Here is a 22,940-nt window from a genome sequence, read left to right on the forward strand (position 1 = left end):
GGCGATTGAAAAAGTTCTGGAGAGGGATAGTTGTGTGGTTGTACAACACTGTGAGTCTACTTAACTATACTCTTAAAAATGGTTAAAATGGCAAGTTTTATGTTTGTATAATACCACAATTTTTTTAAAACCTATTTAATTATGAAAGCCATGTTATTTCTTTGTTTTCTTCTTCTTTTTTTTTTTTTTTTAAGTAAGCTCCATGCCCAGTGTCGAGCCTACGGCGACCCTGAGATCAAGACCTGAGCTGAGATCATGAGTCAGATGCTCAACCAACAGAGCCACCCAGGTGCCCCAGCCATGTTATTTCTGATAGAAATTCTGGGCAAAGAAGAAAATTAAAACTACTAAAATTCTCCAAAGCCTAAGAAACAAGTTTGGGTAACTGTTGACTAGTCTTTTTTTTTTTTTTTTTAATGTATTGATATACATTTTTTCAAGATTATGTGGATCTCTACCTACTCTCAATGTCATGAAAGTCTCCTCATCATATTCTACTCTAACATCTTTAATGGTTACATCTCTTCCGTTATACGACTGCATCACAATTAAATTGATTAAACCAAGTTTATATTGCTAGTTTGTTTCTAACTTTCCCTCTATTAAAACAACAAAATGATAAGCATCCTTACAGCCAATATTTACATATATTCATGAATACTTAGGAGCAATTCCTAAAAAATGTATCAAATATTTTTTACCAGATCACTCTGAAAAGGTCATACCAGTTTGTGCATCCATCACCAGTATATGAGTGTTTTACAAATCTAAAACATAGGACCTATCATATGAGAACAATTAAAGCATAATGGTTCAGAGCACAAACTCTGGAATCTGATTGCAAAGATACAAATCCTAGTATTTCTAATTATTTGAACGTCAGCAAATCAGTTCACCTCTCCTTCCAGGCCTTAATTTTCTCATTAAGAGAAACCTCATTAAGGTTCTTTTAAGGATTAAGAACTAGCTATTTACTTTCTTTAGTTTCTAGGCACAAAATATACTGAAATATCCTACAGAACCAGTGCAAAACTAATTATAGCTATAGGGAATTGCATGATAAATAACCAGCAGGAAATGAGAACATGTGAAACTAGGTAAAAAGGCTTGGTTGGGAAAGTCCTTGAGGGTGGTCTTACTGGGAGCAGTGGCAAACAGGTTTAATGGGCTTGAATCAAGCTTACACAATTTGCAGGTTTCTTTAATCAAAAGAATATGAAAAAAATCATGAATGTAAAATCAAATACAAGGCTTCAGAAAGAGCCTGAAGTTGGATGAAAAATCCATCACTGGGTGGAACCCATAGCTTATGAGAAAGTGGGGAAAAGGTGAGCCTTCCCAGATGAGAGGGAGAGGACATTTGCCTAAATACAGCAACATGACAATGCAGTATCATAACTATGATGTCATTTGGGTATTTTTACACCCGTAAGGAAGAAGCTGTGGTCACAAAGCTAGTAAAACTCCAGGCCCCCTTAATGTGGGGATGGTGTGGAAGATAAGCCTCTACACAGGTAATACACAAGCAGAACACTATGATGCACACTTTTAACGAAACGTCTTATGATTTTTTTTTTTCGTCTTATGATTATTAACGAGAGTGAATTACTCAACAAACTGATGAAAGTCCAATCCAATCCTGCACTCCTCTTAGCCATTAAGAATTTGGCGACTGGGGGATCCCTGGGTGGCGCAGCGGTTTGGCGCCTGCCTTTGGCCCGGGGCGCGATCCTGTGAGACCTAGGATCGAATCCCACGTTGGGCTCCCGGTGCATGGACCCTGCTTCTCCCTCTGCCTCTCTCTCTCTCTCTCTCTCTCTCTCTCTGTGACTATCATAAATAAAAATTTGAAAAAAAAAAAAAAAAAGAGTTTGGCGACTGGAGGCTTTCCTAGCTGCCAGAAACTTCAGCGCCCGCCCTCGTGCGGCCAACAAGCTTCTGAGAAGCAGAACTAGGAGAGTCCTCCCCCCAGTAAACTGCAGCATTTTCAGTACGTAATGCAAGTTCACGTGTATCATTTTCGCTCTTGCTTTTAAAGGTACGCCTCTGACCTGGTGGGACAAGAGTCTGGCCCTCCAAGCCCAATTTGGCAGGCTACTCGGCCCCACTGGGCGCGCAGCCTGCAGATGACGGAGCCTGCCACTAGAGGGTCGCTGAGCAGTTTCTAACTTCCTCCACTGCCCAGTTCAGCTGACTCGGACTGAAACCAAGAGGCAAAATGGTGGCCTCCGCCGGCGCTATTCTGCGAGCCTCGGGACTCCGCCGATGGGGCTTCCTGCCGAGGACTCCAAAGCTGTGGGCAGGGGCCCGAGGCTCGGCGACCGTGAGCCTGGAGCCCGCGGGCGGCTGCGCCTGGGACGAGCCGGTGCGCATCTCCGTGCGCGGCCTGGCCCCGGGACAGCCCGTCACGCTGCGCGCGTCCCTGCGCGACGAGAGGGGCGCGCTCTTCCGGGCCCACGCGCGCTACCGGGCGGACGACCGCGGCCTCCTGGACCTGGCGCGCGCGCCCGCGCTGGGCGGCAGCTTCGTGGGGCTCGAGCCCATGGGGCTGCTCTGGGCCCTGGAGCCCGAGAAGCCCTTGGTGCGGCTGGTGAAGCGGGACGTGCAGACGCCCTTCGCCGTGGAGCTGGAGGTGCTGGACGGCCACGAGCCCGACGCCGGGCGGCTCCTGGGCCGGGCGCTGCACGCGCGCCACTTCCTGCGGCCCGGGGTGCGGCGGGTGCCGGTGCGCGCGGGCCGGGTGCGCGGCACGCTCTTCCTGCCCCCAGGTGAGCGCCCGGGCTCCCAGGCTGTCCTGCCTGCCTCTCTCTTTTCTCCTGCACTTCTACCCACAGTAAGGAGGCAGCTCCTGACATTGCAGAGACATTCCGTGGGGGCCTCAGAATGGGCCCTGGTGGGGACGTAGCTCTGCCGTTCCAAAACTGAAGGTTAGTTAGAAGACATAGTAAGGAAACGGAAAAGACAGTTTTGTCTTATTTATTTATTCATGAGAGACACACACAGAGAGAAGCAGGCTCCATGCAGGCAGCCCGACGGGGGACTCGATCCAGGGTCTCCAGGATCACGCCCTGGGCCGAAGGCAGGCGCTCAACCACTGAGCCACCCAGGGATCCTGGAAAAGACAGTTGTAAGTGAAAACAAAAACATTTATAGGTAGTTCCAAGTCTTTAATGATTATTTTTTTTAAGGAATTTATTTATTTACTCATTCATTCATACATTCATTCATTCATTCAAAAGAGAGGAAGTGAGAGCATAAGAAGGGGGAGGGGGAGAGGCAGAAACAAACTCCTCACAGGCCGGAGCCCAACCCCGGATCTGTCACAGGACTCTGGGATCACAACCTGAGCCGAAGGCAGACACTCAACCAACTGAGCCACCCAGGTGCCCTAATGATTATTTCTTTAAAAATTTGTTTTTACGTAATCTTTATACCCAAAGTGGAACTCAAACTCACAACCCCCAGATCAAGAGTCCCTTGCTCTACAGATTGAGACAGCCAGGCACCTCTTTAATGATTCTTTAAAATCATCCTCAGTATAGCAACTTTGCTTTTCTCACAGTATACTAAGGTTTAAGAAAATTAGCACGGAGAAAGTCCTCTTGCTATGAACTTGAAAAGCAAAAATATTGGATAATTTTAGCAACATGAAAAGCAGTTGGCCAATGAACACATAAAAAGATATTATCTTAAAAAAAAGATAATATCTTTTTTATGCAAAATAAAGCTACACAATACATTTCACACCCTCAAAATTTGCCAAAATTTAAGTCTGACATTATCAATTGTTGACAAGTACATGGAGTCAAAGGAATCCACATACGATGCTGAAAGGAATAGTTATTCATGTACTCCAGGAAATAATTTTTAACTTAGAAATTTGTATCATGGGCAGCCCGGGTGGCTCAGCGGTTGAGCATCTGCCTTTGGCCCAGGGTGTGATCCTGGAGACCTGGGATCGAGTCCCACGTTGGGCTCCCTGCTTGGAGCCTGCTTCTCCCTCTGCCTGTGTCTCTGCCTCTCTCTCTCTCTCTGTGTCTCTCATGACTGAATAAATAAATAATTACATCTTTAAAAAAAAAATTTGTATCATTCTACTCCTGTATATGTGTACTAAGAGGCATTGTTTGTAAGAGCAAAACAATTGGAAACAGCCCAAAAGTCCCATCAACAAGAGAACTGATGAATATACTGAGGTATGTTTACAGCAGCAGAAGTGATGGACCTGCAGCTACGAGGATCAAAATGGACTAATCTCAAAAAGAATACTGAATGGAACAATCAAGTCCCAGAAGAACACATTCAGTATCATTACATTTATTTGTTTGTTTGTTTAAAAGGTTTTTTTAAATTTATTTATTCATGAGTGTCATAGAAAGAGGCAGAGACACAGGCAGAGGGAGGAGAAGCAAGCTGCATGCAAGGAGCCAGATGTGGGACTCGATCCTAGGAATCCGGGAAGATGCTCAACCACTGACCCACCCAGGTGTCCCAGTATCATTGTGTTTAGATAAAACTCCAAAAATAGGCAAAATAAAATACTGTTTAAGTTACACATATAAGTGATAATACTATAAAGAAAATCAAGAGAGATAAAATACAGGATAGTAGAAAAAGAGTGAAGGGCACAGGTACTCAAAGGGCTTCGATAGTACTGTAATATTTCTTAAGATGCTGGGCATAAAGTGTTTGCTTTATTATTTTTAAGGTTTTGCATGTTAAATACACGCTTTTAAAAAAAGATTTTATTTATTTATTTATTTATTTATTTATTTATTTATTTATTTATTATTTACTTATTTATTTATGAGAGACAGAGGAGGCCATAAGCGGGGAAGGAGCAGAGAGAGAGGGAGGGACAAGCAGACTGCACACTGAGCGTGGAGCCCAATGTGGGGCTCGATTCCAGGACCCTGAGATCATGACCTGAATTGAAATCAAGAGTCAGATGGTTAACCACTTGAGCCACCCAGGTGCCCCTAAATACAAGCTTTTTACATAAATGGTGAAAATGTCCAATAAATGGAATCATAAGGGTATGCAGCCTTTTGAGTCTAGGTTAATGCATTTGAGATTCATTTATGCTCCATATATCCAATAGTTCTTTCTTATTTCTTAGTACTACTCCCTCCATTCTGCGGGTGTACTTCAGTTTTATTCATTCATTCTCCCTCTCCCCGGCCCTTTGCCCCTCGCTTGTACTCTCTCTCTCTCTCAAATAAGTAAAAAATATATTTTTTAAAGTGGTCAAAAAGGTGGGGGGCGCCTGGGTGGCTCAGTTGATTAGGCATCTGTCTTTGGCTCAGGTCATGATCCCAGGGTCCTGGGGTCTGGGATTGAGCCCCACAACAGGCTCCCTGCTCAGCTGGGAGTCTCTGCTTCTCCCTCTCCCTCTGCCCCTACCCCCACCCCTGCTCACTCACTTGCTCTCTCAAATAAAGTCTTTAAAACAAAACAAAAGCAATTTTATTGGCTCAACAGTTGAAGGATTGAGTTTCAGGCTGGGTTTCAAGTCTTTGGAGATTATGAATAAAGTTACTACAAACTCTTGCATATGCACTTTTGTGTGAATACAAATTTTCACTTCTTTTGGGTGAATGCCAAGGAATGGGATTGCTAAATCATATGGTAAGTGTTTAACTTTATAAGAAATTGCCCAACTGTTTTCCAAAGTGGCTGTATCATTTTGCATTTCCACCAGCAATTTATGAGGACTCCACTTGCTCTACATGCTCTCTAGCATTTGGTAGTGTCAGCTTTGGAGGTGGGGAGAGGGTAATGATTTTGCTTTTTCATTATAAGTTATTTTTAATTACAAAAGTAAGGCATGCTTTCTGTAAAAAATCTGTGAGGCTTTGAGGTGCTGGGTATAGGGGAACTGTGGATTGAGCCTATGCCACTGGATCTTTGAAGACCAGAGGTTGTCTAGCATTTCTGATTGTCAATAGAAAACTCTGACATCACCATGTAGACCACACATGGCTTTTGACTACACTGCAGAGAGTTTCAGGAATAGTTCATTTTTCTGTTTTGTTTCTTCCAAAGAACCTGGGCCCTTTCCAGGGATTGTGGACATTTACGGAGTTGGAAGTGGCCTTCTGGAATATCGAGCTAGTCTGTTGGCTGGCAAGGGTTTTGCTGTGATGGCTCTGGCTTACCATAACTATGAAGATCTCCCCAAGGGCCTGGAGATCCTCCATCTGGAGTACTTTGAAGAAGCTGTGAACTACCTTCTGGATCACCCTCAGGTTGGAATTTCTTTAGGTTTTATGATCTACGTATCAGATGTCCTCATAACTGCTCTTAATTTTCACAGAATCTGATAAATTCACTACAGCCCCTCCCAGTCCCTAATGCAAGCTACTACCATTTAGAGTCACTTCTCATAGACAGTTTCTATGCAATTTTATGTTCTCATATTTCCTGCTAGTAAAGATGTTCTTAGTTGGTTTGGAATTTTAAATCCCAGTATTTTATAGTATATCATAATAGGCCCAGACATGTTTGAAACAGGATATAGGAAGTAGAGGGAAAGGGGAAGGGAATCACTATCTCCAGAAGACAGTAGGTTAAAAGAACTGGGCAGCCAAAGAACTGGAGTAATCAGAAGTGTTTTGAGGGTTATAGGGCTTAGGGTATCCGAGGATCAGGAGATAAGCCTTGCTTATTTTACAGTTCAGAGCTCAGTGGACAGGAGGCTTTGGAACTCTTAGAAAAGGTGATATGGTGCAGTGGCACCAGCATGAATGTGGATAGACAAGAGTTAAATGTAAGTTTTGATTCACAAATTGCAGACTAGCCCCATGAACTTGCTTTTTCCTCCTCTGAAAAGTTGAGATGATAATAATATATCATTTAATTTCTAGTGCTTTTCCTCTAGAAGGAATAAATGGTTGAAACCAATCAAGGGTACTATTGTAGAAGAAGCCCATAAGGAAAAGAAGACTGCTGTTGAGAGGTGAATCAGATGGCCATTTGTAATAGGAGATGTTGGTAATGTTGGCAAGAGCAGTCCTTGTGGAATAGCACAGACCCAAACTACCCTGAGAGGATTTGGGTAAAGAAGGGAAGACAAAAAGAACAACTTAGATAACTGGTCCCCACAAATTTGCTGTAAATGAGAGTAGAAAACTAGGGCAGAGTGGATGTGAGGGCGAGGGTTTGTTGTGAAAATAGAGCAGTAAGTATGCCCATGGGAATGGGCCAGTACAGAAGAAAGTGACAAAGGAGAGAGCTGATATGATTGCAGCAGCAAGTCCTGGAGAATGAGAGTGGAGGAGATACCATGGGCAAGCATCAGGGGGGCCTCTAATAAGCACAGAGGGAGTTTGGAAACCCAAGAGAAGGCAGAGAACTTGAGCTCCTGTGGAATTAAGTAGATCCTGCAGGGGGAAAAGAGGAGGAGTTCCTACTGGAAAGCTTTATTTTCTCCAGCTGGTATGAAGAGCTGACAGTGAAAGGGAACAGGGTTAAAGGTTAAAAGGTTTGAGGTTGTAGGAGAGATGTGATACGGTCTTCTGGAGAAGTGGAAAGCAAACTTAAGTGAAATGAGGCAGGATGGATGAGAAACATGGATGCTGAGAACCCAAAGTATCTAGTATATCCTCTACATGGTTGTTGAAATCACCAAGAATGATGATGGAGCAATTGCAGAAAGGAAGATAAGAGGGGAAGAATAAGTCAATACTCTAAGGTTGCAAAAGCTGGCAAATAGTAGAGCCCAGATTCAGGCTTATTTCTACCTACTTTCCAATTCTGGGCACTGCTCATCAATTGCACTGTTCATGGTCTCATTCTCCTTCCTCCTCTGTCCTTTTCTCAGGTAAAGGGTCCGGGAGTCGGGCTGCTTGGCAGTTCCAAAGGAGGTGAGCTCTGCCTCTCCATGGCCTCATTTCTGAAGGGCATCACTGCCTCCGTCATAATCAATGGCTCCGTGGCCAATGTTGGGGGAACCTTACACTACAAGGATGAGATCCTGCCCCCTGTGGGCCTAGACTCAAATCGAATGAGGGTGACCAAAGACGGCTTGGCAGACATTTTGGATGTCCTGAATAGCCCGTTGGAAGGAGCTGACCAGAAGAGTTTCATTCCCGTGGAAAGGGCTGAGAGTGCCTTCCTGTTCCTTGTAGGTCTGGATGACCACAACTGGAAGAGTGAATTCTATGCTAACGAGGCCTCTAAGCGCTTACAGGCCCATGGTAGGGAGCAGCCCCAGATCATCTGTTACCCTATGGCAGGACACTACATTGAGCCTCCTTACTTCCCCATGTGCCGGGCTTCCCTACACACCTTGGTGGGTGGTCCTGTCATCTGGGGAGGGGAGCCCAGGGCTCATGCCATGGCCCAGATGGATGCTTGGAAGCAGCTCCAGACTTTCTTCCACAAACACTTGGGTGGGGAAAAGTAAGTGGTGGGAAGAGGCAGCTTTTTTTTTTTTTTTTTTTTTTTTGAGGCAGCTTTTATTTTACATAAACCTTATGCCACAGCAACACATGGGAGTGACAATGGTTTCAGTCCAGGAAGGAGAAGAGCAGCTGGGGAAGGAAATATGCTTCCAGGGCACCAACTGTATGTCAATCATTTAATCTTCACAACTATGGGAGGCAGGTGAAAGAATATGTGCAAGCACAAGCTGTTGTTCACAACATTTTAAAGCAAATACAGTCTGTGAGAGCCAATGATTGCTATTAACAGTTCTTTAGTTAAAGAAAGATGACCCCAATATCAATCTAAAACTCTCTACCCTAGTAATGAAAATTCAGATATATGCATATTGGGCATTATAAACTAGCAAGGTTGTTTCTCATAATTAACCAGAAAGGCTTAGAAATTGATGGTTACATCCATGGGCCATAAGACTAAACTTCCGGAGTGGAGAGGTATTCAAGATAATATTTACAAATAATATTTGGAAACATATTTACAATTACAGAAAAAGAACAGGAAGATTATTAAGATGTAAACATGGCAACTTGATCTTTTTTTCTTAATATAGATTATGATTTCTATAATTTATATTTCCCTTCCTCTCCTGTTTTATCATTGAATTTTCTAAATTGCTACATTACTGAAAATTCAGATTCAGACAGCACCTAAATAAATCAAATGTCATCGTGAAAAAAAAAAGCTGTTAGTAAGGGTGCTAACTAGAGGCTTGTGGTCTCTGGCTCTACCAAGCCAGAACTAAAACAGAAGAAAATTGAGAGCCAAAAGAAACAAAAAGGTATGAAAGAGTTGAAGATTGTTTGTTTTTTACACTAAGAAAATGTAGTGCTTATACTTTCTAGTCTCCACTCACCTCAGCCAGCTCAGGGATGCCTCCTCTGCCCATGGCCAATAATGTAATGGCGGGCAGGTGGCTTTCTCTTTTTGTACTACTGATTGTGCTTTCTGCATGTTTTCCTTGGCACATGGGCAAGAAAAACCAGACTGGTTTAACTATACTCTCCAAAGTAATTTCTTCACTGTTTATCATGCTGGAATACCGAGTGTCCCCAAAGAGTCTGGAGCAGGTTTCTCTGAGAGAGCCTCAGGACAGAAACAAAAGGATGTTAAGAGCGTGGATGACCATGTCCCTTGTAGACTGGGCCCTTGCAGTGGACCCAAGGGGGAGAGGAGCCCCTCCTTTAATCCCTTCTGAAGTAAGATGGCTGTATAAACAAGTGGGGGAAATAACATTCTAGTGTAGAGGTAAAACAGAATAAAAGTGTCAAAGGGTCATTATTATATAAGGATGGGACAAACCACATCTAACTTGGTGGAGAGGTGGGGAGGACTTACAAGAAGTGGCATTTCAGATAGGACTTGAAATATGAGGAGGGGACCCCTGAGTGGCTCAGCGGGTTTAGCGCCGCTTTCAGTCCAGGGCATGATCCTGGACCCCCGGGATGGAGTCCCCGCGGGGCTCCCTGCATGGAGCCTGCTTCTCCCTCTGCCTGTGTCTCTGCCTCTCTCGCTCTCTCTCTCTCTGTGTGTCTCTCGTGAATAAATAAATAAAATCTTTTAAAAAAAATAGGATTTAAAATTGGTTTATGGCTTTTTTTCTTTAAAGATAATATATGTTTATTGTAGAAACTTAGGAAATACTGAAAACTATAAAGTAGTCAAAAGGCAGGCAGCTATACTTAATTACTCATTACCAAAGTGTACGTTATGGAAAGAGGGACAGGGAGTAACTCTGGAATGGAGAAGGGTAACAAACACTACCTTAGCCAAGTAAACATCAGCGATAAATTGTGTTGATTCCATATAACCTTGATATGACTGACATGCTGAAAGTGGCACTTCACCTCTGCAGTCTTCCTCCCCAGAAACTATAACTCTAGGCTGATCATGAGAAAAGCATTAAGCATGTCCAAATTAAGGGATGTTCTGCAAAATACCTGACTACAATACAACTGTCAAGGCCATCAAAAACAAAATGTCTGAGAAACCATCACAGCCAGGAAGAGCCTAAGGAGACATGACTAAATGTAATATGGTATCTTAGATGGGATACTTGAACAGAAAAAGGGCATTAAGGAAAAACTACAGAAATCTGGACAGAGTATGGAGTTTACTTAATACTAATATACAATATTGGTTCATTAGTTGTGACAAATGTGCCATAGTAATGTAAGATACTAACAAAAGGAGAAAGTATGTGCTGGATATACAGAAAATCTGTTACTTTGCAACTTTTCTGTAAATTGAAAACTTTAAAAATAAAAGGTTTATCTAAGTATTTAAAAAAGAAAGCACAATTAAAATTTTGGTATACTTCATTTCCTTCCAGTCTTGTATATACATATGTGTATTCATATTTTAACCATATATATAGATTTTTATCCTGCTTTTCTCGGACCTAACATCTTACACTGAGCATGATACCAAACCTCTAAATGTTAACAATATTTCATAATCTATAATTACTTTATTTATTTATTTATTTATTTATTTATTTATTTATTTACTCATGAGAGACACAGAGGCAGAGACACAGGCAGAGGGAGAAATAGGCTCCACGCAGGGAGCCCGACATGGGACTCGATCCAGGGTCTCCAGGATCGCGCCCTGAGCTGAAGGCGGTGCTAAACCGCTGAGCCACCTGGGCTGCCCTATAATTACTTTTTTAAAAAAGAATTTATTTATTCATGAGAGACACACAGAGAGAGGCAGAGACACAGGAAGAGGGAGAAACAGGCTCCATGCAGAGAGCCTGATGAGGGACTCGATCCTGGGACTCCAGGATCACGCCCTGAGCCAAAGGTAGACGCTCAACTACTGAGCCACCCAGGTGTCCCCATAATCTATAATTACTTAAGTGGTTTTCTATTTGGGGGCATCTAGGGTTTATTTATTTATTTTAAAGATTTTATTTATTTATTCATGAGAAAGAGAGACAGAGACATAGGCAGAGGGGGAAGCAGGCTCCCTGCAGGAGATTGATGTGGGACTCAATCCCAGGACCCCGGGATCACGACCTGAGCCAAAGGCAGACACTCAACCACTGAGCCACCCAGGTACCCCTGGACATTTAGGTTTTAAAAACAAGTTAGCTGTAATGATTAGTGTTGTGATTATGATTATTATCTTTGTAAATTCATTTCTGTGTAGATTACAAACCATTTCCTTGGGATGTAGAAGACTTCCTTATTAACTCAAGAAAGAATAAGGCTGAGAATATGTTTCTCCTTTAGGGATAATGAATAGGTTCCATACAATTTAAAAGAAGATTCTAGGGATCCCTGGGTGGCGCAGCGGTTTGGCGCCTGCCTTTGACCCAGGGCGCGATCCTGGAGACCCGGGATCAAATCCCACGTCGGGCTCCCGGTGCATGGAGCCTGCTTCTCCCTCTGCCTGTGTCTCTGCCTCTCTCTCTCTCTGTGAGACTATCATAAATAAATAAAAATTTAAAAAAAATAAAAAAATAAAAATAAAAGAAGATTCTAGTGGGATGCATGGGTGGCTCAGCAGTTGAGCCGTCTGCCTTCGGTTCAGAGTGTGATCCCAGAGTCCTGGGATCGAGTCCTGCATCTGGCTCCCTTCATGGAGCCTGTTTCTCTCTTGCCTGTGTCTCTGCCTCTGTCTCGCTGTGTCTCTCATGAATAAATAAGTAAAATCTTTAAAAAAAAAAAAAAAAAGAAGATTCTGGTTTAGGGGTGCCAGGGTGGCTCAGTCGGTTAAGTGTCCAATTCTTGATCTCAGCTCCCAACAAAATTAACAAAAGCAGACCCACACAAAGATATATTGTAATTAAATTGGCAAAATATAGTGATAAAAAAAATTTAAAAGCAGCAAGGCAAAAGAAGATGGAAATTTACAAGGGAAAACCCATAAGGTTAGGAGGAAATTTTTCAACAGAAGCTTTACAAGTCAGAAGAGAGTGGCATGATGTATTCCAAGTGCTGAATGGGAAAAATTTGGAGCCAAGAATATTCTATCCAGCAAGGCTATTATTCAGAATAGAAGGAGAGATGAAAGAGTTTCCCAAACAAACAAAAAATAAAGGCGTTCATGACCACTAAACCAGCCCTGAAAGAAATATTAAAGGAATTCTTTAATATTTAATATGGAGATCAAAAATGACAGCATAAAGGTAGGAAACACAAAAGCAGTAAAAATGAATATTTCTGCGAAAAGTCAGTCAAGGAATTCACAAAATAAAAGGATATAAAATATATAGCTAAAATGTGGGAAGGAGAGGGAAAACTTAAACAGTTATCAACTTAATATAGACTGCTATATGCAGAAGATGTTAATATACATACCTAGTGGTAACCATATATCAAAACCCACTAATATACATGCAAAAAATAAAGAGAAAGAAATCCAAATATATCAATAAAGAAAAGTGCAGAAAAAATCTTCAGAAACAACCCCAAACAATAAAATGACAATAAATACATACTTATCAATAATTGCATTGAAAACAAATAATTACATTGAATATAAATGGACCAAATGCTCTAAACGAAAGACATAAGGTGACAAAATAAATAAAACCCAAGATCTACATATATGCTACCTACAGACATAAAGACACCTGCAGATTGAAAGAGAGAGAAACATCCATCATGTAAATGGATGTCAAAAGAAAGCCAGAATAGCAATACTTTTATTGCATAAAATTGGCTTTAAAAAAAGATGGGGGATGCCTGGGTGGCTCAGCAGTTAAGTGTCTGCCTTCGGCCCAGGGTGTGATCCTGGAGTCCTGGGATCAAGTCCCATATTGGGCTCCCTGCATGGAGCCTGCTTCTCCCTCTGCCTATGTTTCTGCTTCTCTCTCTCTCTGTGTGTATCTTATGAATAAATAAATTTTAAAAATCTTAAAAACAAGGGACAAAAAGGACTCTATATAATAATAAAAAGGTCCAACAAGAAGATATAACAATTATAAATATTTATGACCCAACATGGGAACGCTCAAATACATAAAACAGTTAATAACAAACATGAACTAATTGATAATAATACAATAATTGTAGGGGACTTTAACACCCCACTTACATTGATAGATCACCTAAGCAGAAAATCAGCAAAGAAAAAATGGCTTTGAATGACACACTGGAGCCGATGGAATTTCACAGATAAAATCAGAACATTTCATTCTAAAATAGCAGAATACACATTCTATTCAAGTACACACAGAACATTCTCTAGATCACATATTAGCTCACAAAACAAGCCTCAACAAATCCAAGATTGAAGTCATACCATGCATCTTTTCTGACTGCAATGCTGCGGAAACTAGAAGTCAACCACAAGAAAATATGTGGAAAGATCACAAATATATAGAAGTTGAATAACATGCTACTAAACAATGAATAGGTCAACCAGGAAATAAAAAGAAGCTATCATTTCACAGAGCCCATATAAAGAAAAAGCCCTATCTTTTTCACAGAGCCCATGTAAAGTGAAACAAAGGAAATGCAGGCATTAGTGATGTAATCTATTCAGATTTATGAAGGAGAATCAGCGAGTCAGTTGAGTATGAATTAGTACAGTCTCAAATAGAGCAAGGTGAGAGACATCTCTTTTTCCCTACTATGGTAGAAATATTTCTGGAATATCTGATTGGAGAGTAAGTTTCTTTCCTGGAAATTGAATTATTAATTACAATAAAATCTAACTGAAGCATAAATAAAGTATAAATGTAGTTACAGCTTCTTACAAATAAAGATAGTGTCCTTCAGGGTGACCTGGACAGAGCAGGTGAAAGAGAACCAGAGTTGCAAGGGCACATGTAATTTTTATTTGAAAGATGCTTCTTTTTCTCCAAAGTAGATGACAAAGAAAGAAGGGGTGCCTGTCTGGCTCAGTTGGAAGAATGTGAGACTCTTGATCTCGAGGTTACCACTTTGAGCCCTACGTTGGGTGTAGAGACTACTTAAATGAATAAAATAAATGAAAAAACTTTAAAAATTAATATAGGACTTAACAAAAATAAAATGAATTATACAACACAACCAAATGGGATTTATCTTAGCTAAGCAAAGCTGGTTCAACATTCAAACAATCTATTAATTGGGGGGCGTGGGTGGCTCAGTCAGTTGAGCAACTGCCTTCAACTCAGGTCATGATCTTGAGGTCCTGGAATAAAGCCCCAAGTTAGGATCCTTGCTCAGTGGGGAGGTTGCTTCTCCCTCTCCTTCTGCCTCTCCCCCTGCTTGTGTGCTTTCTCTCTGTATGGCAAAAAATAAAATCTTTTTAAAAAATCTTTTAATGAAGTCCATCATATCAACAGGCTAAAAAAGGAAAATTACATGATCAGTAGATGCAGAAGAAAGCATCTGACAAAATCCAATACCCATTAATGATAAAAATTCTCCGAAAAGTAGGAATAAAGGGGAACTTGCTCAAATTGATAAAGAATATCTACAAAAGCCCTATGGCTAACATCAAACTTCTAGTTTCTCACTAAGATCAGGAACAAGGCAAGGATGTTCCCTCTCACTACTCCTTTTTAACATCATACTGGAAATTCAACCTAATGCAATAAGACAAGAAAAGGAAATAAAAGGTATTCAGATTGGGAAGCAATAATTCAAACTGTCTTTGTTCACAGATGACACGATCATCTTTGCAGACAATACAAAAGAACTGACAAAAAAGCTAGAACTAATATGCAATTACAGCAAGGTTGCAGTATACAAGGTTAATACACAAAATTCAATCACTTTCTTATATACCAGAAAAGAGCAAGTGGAACTTGAAGTTAAGAACACAATACCAGGGACGCCTGGCTGGCTCAGTCAGTTAAGTGTCTGCCTTCGGCTCCGATCATGATCCCAGACTCCTGCGATCCAGCTCCACCTTGGGCTCCCTCCTTGCTCAGTGGGCAATCTGCTTCTCACTCTCACTTTCCCCTAGCTTCATGCTCTCTCTCTCTCTCTCTCAAATAAATGAATAAAATATTTTAAAAAAAGGAATTCCCGGGTGGTTCAGTGGTTGATCATCTGCCTTTTGCTCAGGTCATGATCCTGGAGTCCCAGGATGGAGCCTGAGTCAGGCTCCCTGCTCAGCCAGGAGTCTGCTTCTTCTGCTCCCTCTGCCCCTCCCCCAACTCATGCTCGTTCTCTCCCTCTCTTTCTCAAACAAATAAATAAATAAATAAATAAACAATATTTTTAAAAGTGGACAAGAGACTTGAGCAGATATCTCAACAAAGAAGATGTATAAATGGCAAATAAGCACGTGAAAAGATGTTCAGCATCATTTGTCATTAGAGGATGACAAATCAAAACAATGAGAAATCACTACGCATCTATTAGAATGCCCAAAACCCAGAACGTTGTCCACACCAAATACTGGCAAGGATGTAGAGCAATAGTAACTGTCATCCATTATTAGTGGGAGTGCAAAATGGTACATCCACTTTCAAAGACAGTTTGGCTATCTCTTAAAAAAACTAAGGATACTCTTACCATATAATCCAGCCATCCCCTTCTTTGGTATTCCAAGGATCTGAAAACTTATATTCATGCAAACATCCCATTTTCTGACCATTACCTCCACTTTCCCATATTCCCTGTCTTCTAACTCACTGTCTCTAGTACTCTGATTAAGTCCTTCCACCCACTAGGGCCTATAATCCATTAATCCCTCCAATTTTTTTTTACTGTGCCCTTTCTTAGCCAGTCAAATATAACCATTTCCTTCCAAATACCATCAACCTTCACTTCTTCATACTAGTTTGGCAGAATTCCAGCCCTCGTTAAATGCTCTCTGGAAATTCTGCATTTGCATCAGGGCACTTGAATGTGGCTGGAGAAAAAAAAACAAAAACGACTATACTGACTGTCTCACTTTAAATCTCACATCCTTATAGATTTTTAAGATCTCTTTGTTCTCTCCCACTGAACAAGCTTGAGCAAGGTGCACTGCCAGCAGTCCCAGGCATCTTCTTCCCAGACTTAGCCACAATACAGCAACTGTACTTGTGATGCTGGTGTTCACCCTGAGCCTTCTGCTCCATCAGAGTCCTCACTCCCTCACCCAGTGAAGCACCGCACACTCCACTCTCCTTCTAGAACCCCTGTGAGCTGCATGTCCTGCTGGTGGGAAGCCCAGTGCACCAGCTTGTGATGCCCCTGCTCCTCCCAGCTGCCTCTTCCCCACCCTGCAGCTTATCTTGGGGTTCAAGACCAAGGACATCATCAAGGAGCATTGCAGGGACTGTTACAGGGTGAAGAGGCAGATGTAGTTCCTTTCATTGTGAAATAATATACAAAACTACATTACTTCCTTGAGGAATGGTACCACCTTATTGAAAGAAAAATAAAATTTAAACATTGCCTAATCAAAATAAATAAAGTAAAATAAAATAAAATCTCTTTATTCTCAGGGTGTCTGGGTGGCTCAGTGGTTGAGCGGTTTGCCTTTGGCTCAGGTGGTGATCCGGGGGGCCTGGGATTGAGTCCTGCATCAGGCTCTTCACAGCCTTCTTCTCCCTCTGCCTATGTCTCTGCCTCTGTCTCTGCCTCTCATGAATAAATAAATAAAATCTCCAAAAAAAGAAAAATACTTTTTATTCTCAGTCACTGAGATGAGTAAAAATCTCTCAATTTGATTGGGGATTTTTTTTCTCCTTTCAGTTACAATGATTTTGCATTTTATATTTTCAGACTGTTTTTAGAAACATAATATCTTCCTATTAAAGCAAACTTTTCATCACCATACCTTTAATTACAAAAAAAAAGACTCTTCTAAGTAATACTTTTTGCCCTAGTTTACTTTGCTTGAATTAATATAGCCACAGCAGCTTTATTTTTGTTAGTATTTATATAGTATATATTTTTCTTTCCTTTCACTTTGAATCTTCCAGTATCTTAATATTCAACCTGTGTTTCCTCCAATAAGTAGCATGTAGTTTAATTTTTCAAAAGCCAGTTTGACAGTCTTTGTCTTTTTACTGGATTACTTAGTTCATTTATGTTTAATGGAATTAACATATGGAGTTTATATCTACCATTTTACTATTTGCCTTTTTGTTGTTGGTGTCACTTTAAACTCATATCCATAAACCTTAAGTAGGCCCTTAATAATCAGTGTGCATGGTTCATTTCAGCTCCTTCACTGCCAAACCTGGGGGGGGGAGAATTGCTTTAGTTTCTCTGCCTTCTCTTCAACTTCAATGACCAAGGAATAAAGGACTTCATTTTCTGTGGCACCAAGCAATGAACTTACACAAATTCCCATCATCACATTGACCCACCTAAAAGCATTTGTACTCCTATAATCTGTCTTCTTTCCTCTCATTATAGATGAGCAGTTCATGCTTCTATCTTGTCAACGCTTCTACTTGCTTTCTATTTCCTGTACCCTCTTGTCTATTCAAAGGCAAGAATTTTCTCTTGCCTTCTCTTTTTTCTATATTTTTTCTTCTCTTTTTTCTATATAATTCCCATCAGCTTAAAACATGCTGTTATTTCTGCCATCTTAAACACAAAGTAAGAAACAAAAACTTCTTGGGGCTCCTGTCTGGCTCAATTGGAGGAGTGGGTGACTACTGGTCTTGGGGTCATGGGTTTAAGCCCCATGCTGGGTGTAGAGATTACTTTAAAAATTAAACAAAACAAACAAAAACAAGCTTCTTAATTCCATTTATGTCCAGTTTCTCTGTTCCTCTTCATCATAAAATTTCCAGAAAGAATTATATCTACTTGCTGTCTCTAATTTCTCTTCTGCAATTTTCTCTTAAAATTTCCTGAAATCTTTTAAATTCAAATTTTTGCCTCCACTACTACTTCACATTTTAATTAGTTTGTAAGAAAAACATTGCAAAAATCATGGAAATTTCTTAGCAGAATTTTAATTGAAGCCTTTGCATAATTAGTGAGCAAGAAGAAAAGATTAATATTATGATTTAGAACAACCATTGATGAGCTTCTTCAATTTGATTTGATATATCTTGGTGAGAGATCTTTTTTAGCTAAGATAGCATTTAAAACAAAGTATAAAACAAACTGAACCTAGAACTAGACATTTAAACCACAAAATTGTAAGTATTTTAAAATATACCAAAGCAGTTTAACTTACATGGTTCACTCCAAAAATAAATGTATTACATTTACTTAAAATACATACGTAAAACATTTACTTAAAATACATAAAAATAGGGCAGCCCGGGTGGCTCAGCGGTTTAGCGCTGCCTTCAGCCCAGGGCCTGATCCTGGAGACCCGGAATTGAGTCCCAAGTCGGGCTCCCTGCATGGGGCCTGCTTCTCCCTCTGCCTGTGTCTCTGCCTCTCTCTCTCTGTCTCTCTCTGTCTCTCATGAATAAATAAAATAAAATAAATCTTTAAAAAATACATTAAAATAGAAAATACATTTACAATGTATTATGTAAATGTTGTATGAATATTTTAATAAGAGAAAAATGTCGATATTAAAATAAGGTGCAAAATTATTTTAAAGTACTATGTATCTTATCCCATTCTTTAAAAATTTTTGTTGCATTTCAGAAGCTTTATTAAAATATACATCACATATCATAAAGATCACCCTTTTAAAGTATCCTATTCAGTGATTTTTAGTATATCCGTAGTTATCAATCATCAATACTATCTGAATCCAGAACATTTTCTTTTTTTTTTTTTTTTTTTTTTTAAATTTTTATTTATTTATGATAGTCACACAGAGAGAGAGAGGGGCGCAGAGACACTGGCAGAGGGAGAAGCAGGCTCCATGCACCGGGAGCCCGACGTGGGATTCTATCCCGGGTCTCCAGGATCGCGCCCTGGGCCAAAGGCAGGCGCCAAACCGCTGCGCCACCCAGGGATCCCTGAATCCAGAACATTTTCATCACCCACAAAAGAAACCCCATATCCATTGGCAGTAATTTCCATTCCCTCCTCCTCCAGCTCCTAGCTACCACTAATCTACTTTTTGTCTTTGGATTTGCCTGTTCTGGATATTTCATGTAAATGGAATCGTATATTATGTGGCCTTCTGTGTTTCCCTTCTTTCATAATATTTTTACACTCCGTCCATGTTGCAATATGCATCAATACTTCATTTCTTTCCTTTTAAGTAAGCGCTAGGCCCCACATAGGGCTTGAACTCATGACCCCAAGTACAAGAGTCACATGCTCTACTGACTGAGCCAGCCAGGTGCCCCTGAAATGAATATTTTATTTCTCTTTATGGCTGAATAATATTCTATTGGAGAGATGCTATATTATTGATCCCTTCACCTGTTAATGGATATTTAAGTTGTTTTCTGTCAGGAGCTATTATAAAGTAAGCTGTTATGAATGTCTCTATACAAGTCTTTGCGTGGACATATGTCTTCTCTTGGGTATAGACCTAGGAGTGGAATTGCAGGTCAAATATTTACTCTGTGTTTAATATATTGAGGAATTGCCAAACCATTTTTCAAAGAGGTCATACCATTTTATTTATTTTTTATTTATTTATGACAGTCACAGAGAGAGGGAGAGAGAGAGAGAGAGAGGCAGAGACACAGGCAGAGGGAGAAGCAGGCTCCATGCACCGGGAGCCTGACGTGGGACTCGATCCCAGGTCTCCAGGATCGCGCCCTGGGCCAAAGGCAGGCGCCAAACCGCTGCGCCACTCAGGGATCCCCGTCATACCATTTTACACTCCCAACAACAGTGAGAAATCCAATTTCTCTACATCCTCACCAACATTCTCTTTTTTATTACAAACAATGTAATGAGTAGGAAGTAGTATTACATTATGGTTTTTAACTCCCATTTTACTGATGGCTAACGATGCTGGGCATCTTTTCATGTACTTATTGGTCATTTGTATATCTTCTTTGGAGAAAGGTCTGTTTAGCTCCTCCGCTCACATTTCAGTTAGGTTATATGTCTTTTAATCAAGTTGCAAATGTTTTTGTATGTTCTGAATACCAGCTGCTTATCAGAAAGATGATTTGCAAATATTTTCTCCCATTCTTTGGGTTATGTTTTCACTTTCTGGATGGCATCATTTGCACAAAAGTTTTAAAGTTTGATGTGGCCCAATTTCTTTTTTCTTTTTTTTTGCTTATGCCTTTGGTGCTATTTAAGAAATCACTCTTAATCCAAGATCCCAAAGATTTATTCCTGTTTTTTTTCTAAGAGTTTTATAGTTTCAGCTTTTACATTTAGACTTATGATTCATTAAGCGTTTGTAATTTGATATTTTCCAGTAAAGATTTCTTATTTAAAAAAAAAAAGATCCATTTATTTATTCATGAGAGACAGAGAGAGAGGGGCAGACACAGGCAGAGGGAGAAGCAGGATCCTCACAGGGAGCCAGATGTGGGAGTAGATCGTGGAACCCCAGGATCAGGCCCTGAGCCAAAGACAGATGCTCAACTTCTGAGCCATCCAGGCGTCCCTCCAGTAAAGATTTCTTAAACAGTGGTTTTAAAGTGAGTTGAAGTGAAAAACTAGAGCAAATTATCTGGGGGATTTGGACCCCCAAATCAAGTATCTGGCAGTTATTAAGATATTACATATTACATTTGGGCTTTAATGTATTTTTCTAATCTACAATCCCATTTGAGTTCCATATCCGGTAGGATTTTACTGTTATGTATTAATACTGTGAGACCCAAGTCGATGGAGAGCCTTATCTGTCCCAAGCTAAGGCTCAGATGGCCAGGACACACGCAGTGCTGCCACTCGTGGGTACCTGGACAACAAAGCCCAAGCCAGGGCTCTGACACTTGTTAGTGCTGTCACCCTGTGCAGGTAGTGAAGGTTCTCTGAGGCTCAGTTTCCTCCTCCATAATAAAGGAAAAGGAATGCAGCCCCTAAAGATGAAATGATATATGTCTGGGATATAACAGATGTATAAGAAGAAGTCGCTCCTACGAATAGTATTGTTTACTAAGGAATTTCTGCTTAGGCAATCCTAGACACTGCATCTCTAACGCTTTACATTTTCCAAAGATTGCCCTTCTTCAAGGAGAGGGTGGAGTTCCAGAAACTCTGCCTGTCCTCACACACTCCAGTCCTACCAGTCTGGCTGGAGGGAGACAAGGGTTGCGTTCCAGAGGCGGGCTGAGCACCAGGAGGCCCCGCGCACCCCGCCCGGCCTGGGACAACCACCTGCGGCGTCAGCCTCCGGCGCGTTCCGCGAACGAGGCCCACGGGCCTGCAGCGCCCCGACGCCTCCGGACGCGGCCCCGCCTCCCGCCGCTGCTGCGCCCGGGGACGCCTGACCCCGCGGGCCCGCGAGGCGCGCTCCGCCGCCCGGACTGGACCGCGGCCACGCACGACCCGCGGCCGCCGCGCGCACCCGGGATGCGGACGGTGACGGTGGAGCCGCGGGCCGCTGCGGCTGGGACGAGCCCGTGCGCATCTCTCAGATTCCGGCTGCCTTCCGGCCCTTTCCTCTCCCGGGTCTGCTCAGCACACTGCGCTGCTCGTTCATGGCCTCGTTCTCCTCCCCGCTCTGTCCTCCTCTCAGGTAAAGGGGCTGCTTGGCAGTTCCAGAGGAGGCGAGCTCTGCCTCTCCATGGCCTCGTTTCTGAAGGGCATCGCTGCCTCCGTCATAATCAATGGCTCCGTGGCCAGTGTTGGGGGAGCCTTACTACAAGGATGAGATCCTGCTCCCTGGGGGCCTAGACCCAAATCCAAGGACGGTGACCAGAGGGGGCTTAGCACACATTTTGGATGTCCTGAATAGCCAAGCGGCGACCCAGGGAGTAATAGAATACTAATGAGATGTAAAACTACTAACAGTTCAAAAAGCAAATACAATGTTAGTTCTTTGCTATCTTCTCTGTGGATGAGTAAGGATTCACTTGGTTCAAATAAATTTTAAGAAAAAAAAAAACAAATAAATTTTAAGTTACATTCCTGCTTAGGCATATGGAGCTTTATGATTTAGTTGTTTCAATAAGTAAGACATTATCTAGATGAATTACTTAACAATGATTAATGTGAAAATAAAAAATTTAATATTTGCATCACTTGATAAAAATATTTCCACAATAAGCTTCCTAAAAAAAAAAAAACTTGATTTATGGTGATGGTGTTATTTCCTCAATTATCTTTTTTTATAAGGCAATTTTGAGGGGAACCTGGGTGGCTCAATGGTTGAGCATCTGCCTTCCGCTCAGGTCGTGATCCTGGAGTCCTGGGATCCAGTACCACACTGGGCTCCCTGCACGGACCCTGCTCCTCCCTCTGCTGGTGTCTCTGCCTCTCTCTCTGCATCTCCCGTGAATAAATAAAGAAAATCTTTAAAAAATAATAATAATAACGGGGGCAGCCCAGGTGGCTCCGCGGTTTAGCGCCGCCTTCAGCCCAGGGCGTGATCCTGGAGTCCTGGATCGAGTCCCACATAGGGCTCCCTGCGTGGAGCCTGCTTCTCTCTCTCTGCCTGTGCCTCTGCTTCTTTCTCTCTCTCTCTCTCTGTCCTTCATGAGTAAATATATAAAACCTTAAAAAAATAAAATAAAAAAATAACGAGGCAATTTCTAACATTTTCTCTAAAAT

The 22,940-nt window shown here is 41.5% G+C and overlaps 2 protein-coding genes across 6 annotated transcripts in view; both read left to right on the top strand.

The window, feature by feature from the left end:
* RIOX1 (ribosomal oxygenase 1) overlaps positions 1 to 579 on the top strand; it is a 36,970-nt gene extending 36,391 nt beyond the window's left edge. For 3 of the 4 annotated variants that reach the window (XR_012036890.1, XR_012036891.1, XR_012036893.1), the window contains one exon: positions 195 to 579. The gene's annotated coding sequence lies outside the window, so the exon portion shown is untranslated. The remainder of the gene's footprint in view (positions 1 to 194) is intronic. The other variant, XR_012036892.1, reaches the window with a different exon arrangement.
* On the top strand, positions 244 to 22,283 carry LOC140640220 (acyl-coenzyme A thioesterase 1). Of its 2 annotated transcripts, none has more exons than XM_072839265.1 (4): positions 244 to 381; positions 2,039 to 2,768; positions 6,046 to 6,248; positions 21,387 to 22,283. In XM_072839265.1, exons 2-4 carry the CDS (start codon positions 2,219 to 2,221, stop codon positions 22,062 to 22,064), a joined length of 1,431 nt encoding a protein of 476 aa, XP_072695366.1. In that variant the 5' UTR covers positions 244 to 381; positions 2,039 to 2,218; the 3' UTR covers positions 22,065 to 22,283. The 2 variants fall into 2 exon arrangements, with proteins under 2 accessions (XP_072695366.1, XP_072695367.1); XM_072839266.1 differs by lacking the exon at positions 21,387 to 22,283 and adding an exon at positions 7,823 to 10,012.
* Positions 22,284 to 22,940: the final 657 nt, after the last annotated feature.

Source organism: Canis lupus, chromosome 9, assembly GCF_048164855.1.
Source record: "Canis lupus baileyi chromosome 9, mCanLup2.hap1, whole genome shotgun sequence".
In the NCBI taxonomy this organism is placed as follows: Eukaryota; Metazoa; Chordata; class Mammalia; order Carnivora; family Canidae; genus Canis; species Canis lupus.

Coding starts and splice junctions, on each gene's coding strand:
- LOC140640220 (XM_072839265.1), top strand. CDS start 2,219: ATGGTGGCCTCCGCCGGCGCTATTCTGCGAGCCTCGGGACTCCGCCGA. Junction 2,769..6,045: donor CACGCTCTTCCTGCCCCCAG/GTGAGCGCCCGG, acceptor TTTCTTCCAAAG/AACCTGGGCCCTTTCCAGGG. Junction 6,249..21,386: donor ACCTTCTGGATCACCCTCAG/GTTGGAATTTCT, acceptor CATTTTCCAAAG/ATTGCCCTTCTTCAAGGAGA.